The sequence below is a fragment of the Penaeus japonicus genome, unplaced genomic scaffold (assembly GCF_977035675.1).
Source record: "Penaeus japonicus unplaced genomic scaffold, GWHDUDI00000001_assembly GWHDUDI00000027, whole genome shotgun sequence".
NCBI lineage: Eukaryota > Metazoa > Arthropoda > Malacostraca > Decapoda > Penaeidae > Penaeus > Penaeus japonicus.
In genome coordinates, this window is record NW_028234429.1 from 558177 (window position 1) to 565676 (window position 7500).

Genomic DNA, 7500 nt, shown 5'->3' on the forward strand with positions numbered 1-7500 from the left:
AAGGAATATAATTTGAATCATCCCACTCTCTTTCAGTCATTCATTGTAAGATTAGAGCAGTTTTTGTTTTATTTTTTTTGGTTTTTTTTGATTTAAGACTTATATGCAAGATGACGGCACTTATCAGTGCTCAGTTGACTAAATTGTATATTATTATCCATTTACTGCAGTATTCTGTTTATGAGGACATAACAACTTTTATTTTTTATTTTTTGGGCTGTCATGAACAATACAAACAAATAACCCACCTGCAAATAAAGAAACTTGATGAGAAGGGAAAGAGAAATGAAACCTTTCTTTGTGACTATATGCCACAGTGAAAGCACCAATTCTGGCACAGGACACCAGTTTTAACACTGATGGATTGATCTCCTTCCCCTTCTCTTCTCCGGCACATCCTTGCTCGCAGTAATTTAGAGCAAGATTTTCGTCAACTAATGTGTGCATCGCTCTATAGAGACTCCTTGCATAACCGTGATGGTTCCCATTCATGCACTCTCTCCTCTGAGCTAAAAAATGTGGGCCATCTAGGGGTTTTTGAATGTTAAGCTACACGATATTAAGGTATTAATTATAGTAATTATGACTGTAGTAGCCATCATCACTCATTCCTTTTTCATAGCAAAATAAAATAGCACAGTGATCCAAAATCCCCGAACGTTATGTACATCATGACGCCCGTTGTCAAGCCAAAGCTCCTACGTCATGTATGTCATGACACCAGTCCGCAATGGGTTAATTGTTGATTAGTTCTATGATGTCAAATTAGCAATAGTGAAATGGTATTCATATGTTATTTTGGTGATAGTGAATTAATTGAAATGTCTAATTTTGATATTGAAACATGATCTTATCTCAAGAAAACTGCATTCATGATATAAAACCTTTGATTTTTTGTTCTTATTAACAAGTTTACATTCCAGGAGGAAACAAGGAAAGCTGAAACTTTAACACCATTTGACTATGGTGACAGCTTGATAGAGGAGGCAGATTCCCCTTCTGTACCAGAAGAAATGGTATGTACATGTTGTTTGGTAATTGTGTTGTTCATGATAGCACAAGATCCCTTGAAAAGCAGATGGTCACTGAATAAGTTAATACAGTATACCTTTTTCCCATCAGCTGGTTTGTCTGTTATTTTAATTTTAAAATCATATATATCACTGCATGTGTTATAACAATTAGTTATAGAGTTAGTCTTTCTCCAGCTAGGAATAGATTTTCTGTTTTTATGATAGTAAAGGAAATTCACTTATATTTGCTTATCTAACAATAGCCTATTGATATAAATAAAATCAGTTTATTTTCCAAAATGTGGCTTTATTATCTCAGAACTCCATGTGCTTGGAAGCAATGTTTTGGAAGCAAAGAAATTCTACCTCATCAGTTCATCTTGTCTCGTATATTGGTTGTTTAAGTCTAAGTTCTAAGAGCACATAAAAACATTTAATGGGCCAGTTTGACTACCATTGTAATGAAGTGTTAGGCTTCTTATCGCGATTTTCTTGGGTTATCAGTTCAGATTGATAACAGATTTGAGTTCACAGTTGGAAATCTAAGACCATAAAAGGTTGTTTGTTTGAGCTGTAAAGTCCTTTGTCCTTATATGTAGGCATGGCAAAAGAGTGATTTTTATCAGACAAATACTTATTACTGGTCACCTAATACTGAGTAAAAATGCAAAGTGATTGTCTGTATTTATTTAGTGGTGATTAAAGTAATGGGTATTCTTTTCATAGGAATTGTTTAGTGCCGATCTTTCAATTATTATCTTTTGTAATCTCTTCTCGCCTACTGCCCGCCTTATGCTTCCTCATGTGGTCACCCTGACCCGTGTACCCTCATGTCCTAGTCTCCATCCCTTCCTCTCTCCCTCCCTTCTTCCTTCTTCCTTCTTCTTTCCTTTCCCCTCCCTATGGCCTATTCCCTCTCCTCCGCTCCGCTCCCCTTTCTGTTTCTGTTTTCTCTCTCTGAATCCTCTTCCTCCTGTCCCTCATCTTCCCTCCTCTCCTATCGCTGCCCACTCTCCGCTACCATTGCTAATTATTTATGTTGTACGCTAAATTTCCAATCTGTCGCTCTTCCACCCTCCCTCCCTCTCCTCCTCCCTATCCCTCCCTCCCCGCCCCTCCCGCCCTCCTTCCACCCTCCCTCCCCTCCCAACCCTTCCCTCCCCTCCCACCCCCTCCCCTCCACTCCCTCCCCTCCCTCCCTCCCTCCCCTCCCCCCTCCACACCTCCGCTGCACCTCCCTCCCTCGGGCTACTCCCTCCCTCCGCCTATCCCTTCCCTCCCTCCCTCCTCCCTCCCTCCCTCCCTCCCTCCCTCCCTCCTGCCCTTCCACACAGATACACTCACACATACACACCCAAACACACTCAATCCCACACACACAGTGTCAAACACACAGTGTCAAACACACACACACTCAAAGACACACACAGTGTCAAACACACACACACTCAAAGACACACACAGTGTCAAACACACACACACTCAAAGACACACACACGCACACACACACATACCCAGACATACAAGCACAAATACTGGTTTTATACCTTTGCTATAGGTGAAATATAATCCATCATCTTATATACTGACCATGATATGAAAGATGGGTTTTGTTTGTAATAATTTTGAAGCTATTGATTGTTGTAGATTTTATTGAAATGTTTCATTTGGATGGTATAATGGTCAGTATATGGTGTGTAGATCTGAAATACTCTAATAATATGGAGAAAATCTCAGTTTTACTTTGGATTTTGATGACTACATTGCAGGTTGTCCAACAGAAATGTGCTGTCAGATGTTCTGTGTGCAAGGCCTCATTTGATCAGCTGGAGCAGCTGTCATCACACTCTCTGGAAGCCCACCAGCTGGCAGCACCACGATACATGTGTCCGCAGTGTCCTCGCACCTTCCCCAAAGTCACATCTATGACCAACCACCAACGAAGGAAACACCAGGATACACTGCAAGGGTAGGGTATCGCAGCGTCATGTCTTGCAGTCTGGATTGGATACTGTGTTTATCTTGGCAAATCAAAAGGATAAGAAGGGGGCCATTTAGATCTTGAATCCCACAGGTGCCCTAAGTGTAGGAAGTTGTATCCAGCACACTACCTTTGGACTCGTCACATGCTTGTCCATTCCAACACGCGACCATTCTCATGTGATGAGTGCGACAAGAAGTTCAAGAGTAAACCAGAGCTAATCAACCACAAGAAAGTTCACAGACCTAGTGAAGAACGCTACACACACTGCTGTGAAGTATGCGGGAAAAGGTACTGTAATTTATTTAATAATTAATGTTCACTGTATTTTGAAAGTTATATTAACCCATTGCGGACAGGGGATAGATCCGCTTGCCCATTTCAGAGTGAGGCAGTTTCACACAACATTCTTTGACTTTTCCCACTATTTCAGTCACTCATTGTAAAACTATTATTATTATTATTTTTTTTTTTTGTGTGTTTTATTGTATTGAGAGACTTGTGTGTGGCATATGTCAGGCATTATCAATGCTGTAGTTGACTAAAATTTTAGTATAGGATCCATATGACCTCATTGTTTTCTTTATACTCAGTGTGATAGAAGTATTGCTGCTTTATGGGAGGACAAAAAGCTGCTATATTTGTTTGTATTTATGTACAGTCATGAATGAATACAAAACATATAACCATCTACAGTGAAGAAAACATGAAGAGCTAGGGATGTGGAATAATACCTGTGCTTATGACTGTAGAAGGCATCCCTACTGGCAAAAGGACACATTGTAGACATTGGGCATGGTTTGATTCACTTTCCTCTTCTCGTTCTGCCTGCACATCCTTCATCTGCAATACTTTAGAGCAAGAGGTCTTTAACTTGCTATGTGCCATTACTCTATAAAGATTGTGCTTGTTAGAGACCATGGATAGGTGCCATTCAAGGCTCTCTCTCCTGCTGAAGAAAGTGGTGCCATTTAGGTTTTGGATGTTAGGTTTGCTTAATATTATAGTCATTATAGTAATTATGACTGCAGTTGTCATCATCACTCAGTCCTTACTCATAGCACAATAAAATAGCACAGTGATCCAAAATCCCTGAACATTATTTATGTCATGACACCCATCCACAATGGGTTAAATGTCAGGAATCTGAATGCAGATTCCAGATTTAGACTTGGATAGAAGTTTGTATATGACACAGAATGATTTCCTACACTGAAAATTTTTTGAAGTATCAGTAACATATTTTAAAGCATGCCTATTTTTTCAGATTTACCCAGAAAGCAAATCTTGAAAGCCATTTAAGGCTTCACACAGGAAACCGTCCATTTTCATGTGAGTTTTGTGGAAAGTGTTTTTCTCAGAGAGGTAACATGGAAGAACATCGTAGAATTCACACAGGTGAAAAACCATTTGTGTGCGATGTCTGTGGAGTCAGGTTTGTAGGATCATGTTGTAGTGTTTTTTTACAAATCCTTTTAAGTAATAATGAGTGAAGATGTGCTTGATAGTCCATTTTATATTAAAGTGATCAGCATTGTATATGAATGAAGTGTGCATTACAAGTAAATTGCCTATTTTGATTGTGTGATTCCATTTGGTCTGGCAGTTATTCACGCCAAGGGCAGCTGGCAATGCACAGAAGAAAGCACAATGGTGAAAAGCCACACAAGTGCCAATACTGTGAAAAGGAATTTCTGCGGAGAGAAGTACTTCGTAAGCATGAGCATATGCATACGGATACACGTCCATACAAGTGCTCCTATTGTGAAAAGAGTTTCAGGTAAGCATGGTTATTATTATTATTTTTTTTTTGTCTGAAAAGATTTTTAAAACATATTGTTTCTCTAATGACATTATTGTGTGTGTGCAGGGACCAAGGAAAGCGGAAGGTGCATGAGAGGCTCCACACTGGGGAAAGGCCATATGAGTGTCAGGTGTGCGGAAGGGGATTTTGCGAATCAGGTAATCTGCGTAAGCACTTGCGTGTACACCAGAGACGCCCAGGAGCTGTGGCTGCGCCAGTTGTCCCAGTAAGGGAGCGAGATGGCCTCCTGCCTCCAGCAATTAATGTGCCTACGAGCAGTGCTGCACCAGGGCCCACCAGCTACAGTCTGCCCCATGCAACATTCACTTTCTCCGGTGCCCCTTCAGTGAGGCATGGTGTCGAGGCCATTGCAGACGGCTCACTGATGCTAGTGCCTGAGGTGTCTGGCCTGGCCACACCTGCCACACCTGCCACACACATTGTGACTACTAGCATGCCCCACAATCCCCAGCCGGCATTAGCCGTGCCCATGGCTAGTTCTCCATGTCCCTCCAGCCACCCACTTGTCACCCTCCGGCCACTGGAAGAACCAAGGGAGAGTCCGGCCTTGGGCGAGAGTGGTGACAGGGAAGACTACAGGGTCAACACCACTTCTGCCTCCTTCCAAACGGTCAGCTGGGCACTCTATCAGACATAAGCACCCCTTTATCTATATACTTTTGTCTATTTGCCTTCATTACATTCTGAAATATCTTGCACTCACTTCCTTCAGAAGTGTGGACTAGTACTCTTTCAGGCTTTGTAACACTTCTTAATGAGTTTGCTTTTATTTGGTTTTGATTACTAGAATGTTGTGATGATACTGATGATATGATAAAGAAAATAATAAATAATGCAGACATTATAATACTGTAGACATGATGAAAGTAATAATAAGTAATTGAAAAAAGAGGTTTACTAGAATTTTTATTCTAAATTTATTAAATATTATTGCTATTATCATCATCATCACCACCACCATCGTCATCGTCATCGTCATCGTCATCGTCATCGTCATCATCATCATCATCATCATCATCATCATCATCATCATCATCATCATCATTATTAACATGCCTTAACTAGATTAGAAATAGACACATTGCACATAGACATGACTGAATTTTCACTGCCTTTACCATATGAGTGGGTGGGTTTATTGGCCATGGTAACTATTAAGACAGATGAAGAATATCTCCACATATGACTGAGTTTAAACTTGGAGCTGAATTACCTTTGTCTGGGCAATAATTCTGTCCAGATTAGAAAGTCCTTTTTGGCACATGTTTGCATTCAGTTTAGTGAAGTATCTTGACTACTTTATGCTCATATGCTCCCTGAAAAGTCTCTGTATCCTGAAACCAGCAAATTGAAAAATCTGTTCAATCTCATCAGGTGTAGTAAATGAAAGACAAAACAAAATAGGAAGTTAAAAAAAAAAAAAAAAAAGAAGTTAGAGGTATACAAATGCAAGGGAATTCTGATATAGGAACCTGAACTCCTTACAACAACTGCTGTATGTCATAGTTATTAGGCCATCTATAAAAGATTATATCACTTAGGAAAGAGTTTGCCATTTTGAAAAAAAAAGGCAGCTTACAATTTTAAGCTGTGCATGGTCAGTACCATTGTTGAGAGCATATTGCTGAAGCATGACAAAATTTGCAGTCTGGAATCATTGTGGTATTACTATTATTTTTATTGATATTAATATTTTTTCATCTATAATTCTTTACTATGATGTTATTCAAATCCCCAAGACTGTTGCATTGCTGATATATATAGCTATCATCACATACACAACCATCATTATAATCATTATTATTATTGCCATCCTCATTATCATAAAAATCACCATTATTGCCATCATTATTGTCATTGTATAATCATTATTATATCATCAGCATAATTAAAATCATCATGTGTTATCATCATTGACATCAATATCATTGTCCTCACCACAATCATTGTCATCATCTGCAGCAGCATTATCTTAATCTTATCATTGTCATCACCCTGGTAGGTTACATATGAATAACAATATGTACATAACCTCATAAAAATGAAGTAGGTGTATCCTGATTGAGTGAACCAATACAAAAGGAAAAAGTCAAGTCCAGATTTAGATTGTTTGGGCAGGTATATTCTCTGTTGCTTTCTAACTGATATTTACCATTTAAAGGTCTAGGTGCCTTTTAAAGCAATGGCTACTGCAAATATAATATTGTTGTTTTTGTTAAGTTAGTGTTTGCTGTTTATGTGATTTTACTCTGGCTTAGGTTATTGCTGATAAAACAGTTTTGTATAAGTGTGCTCATGTTAGAGATTAATCTCCTCGAAAAAAATTTCTTAACTGTGACCAGATGTGAAGCTCTGGTTCATTTTTACAAATTATTTGTAATCCTATATTTGCATATCATTTGTATCTTAACCCTATGATGACAGGGTGTCACACTCGTGTGACACAGCTAAATTTCCGATGCCGGGGCGTCATACCAGTGTGATGTTTCCAATGCAATATTGCAATGGCCTGGCGTAGGGGTTTTCGCGTAGCGCGTGCCCTGTCGGGAAAGGGTTAATCATCTGATGATAGGAATTTTTATTTTTATTATTATATTATTAATTCTGCCGGTCATAATCAATAAATTTACACTGAAATGCTGAGGAATTATTACAAGTCTGTCCAAGTATGGCTAATTCTA

At 39.2% G+C, this 7500-nt stretch overlaps 1 protein-coding gene across 4 annotated transcripts in view; it reads left to right on the forward strand.

Annotated features, from left to right (window-relative positions):
• Positions 1 to 6250, forward strand: part of LOC122255969 (uncharacterized) — a 14232-nt gene extending 7982 nt beyond the window's left edge. For 3 of the 4 annotated variants that reach the window (XM_043020364.2, XM_043020368.2, XM_043020367.2), the window contains exons 6-11: positions 924 to 1016; positions 2783 to 2982; positions 3088 to 3285; positions 4262 to 4429; positions 4601 to 4774; positions 4865 to 6250. In XM_043020364.2, coding sequence (XP_042876298.2) covers positions 924 to 1016; positions 2783 to 2982; positions 3088 to 3285; positions 4262 to 4429; positions 4601 to 4774; positions 4865 to 5456 — 1425 coding nt within the window. In that variant the 3' untranslated portion in view covers positions 5457 to 6250. The remainder of the gene's footprint in view (positions 1 to 923; positions 1017 to 2782; positions 2983 to 3087; positions 3286 to 4261; positions 4430 to 4600; positions 4775 to 4864) is intronic. The other variant, XM_043020366.2, reaches the window with a different exon arrangement.
• Positions 6251 to 7500: the final 1250 nt, after the last annotated feature.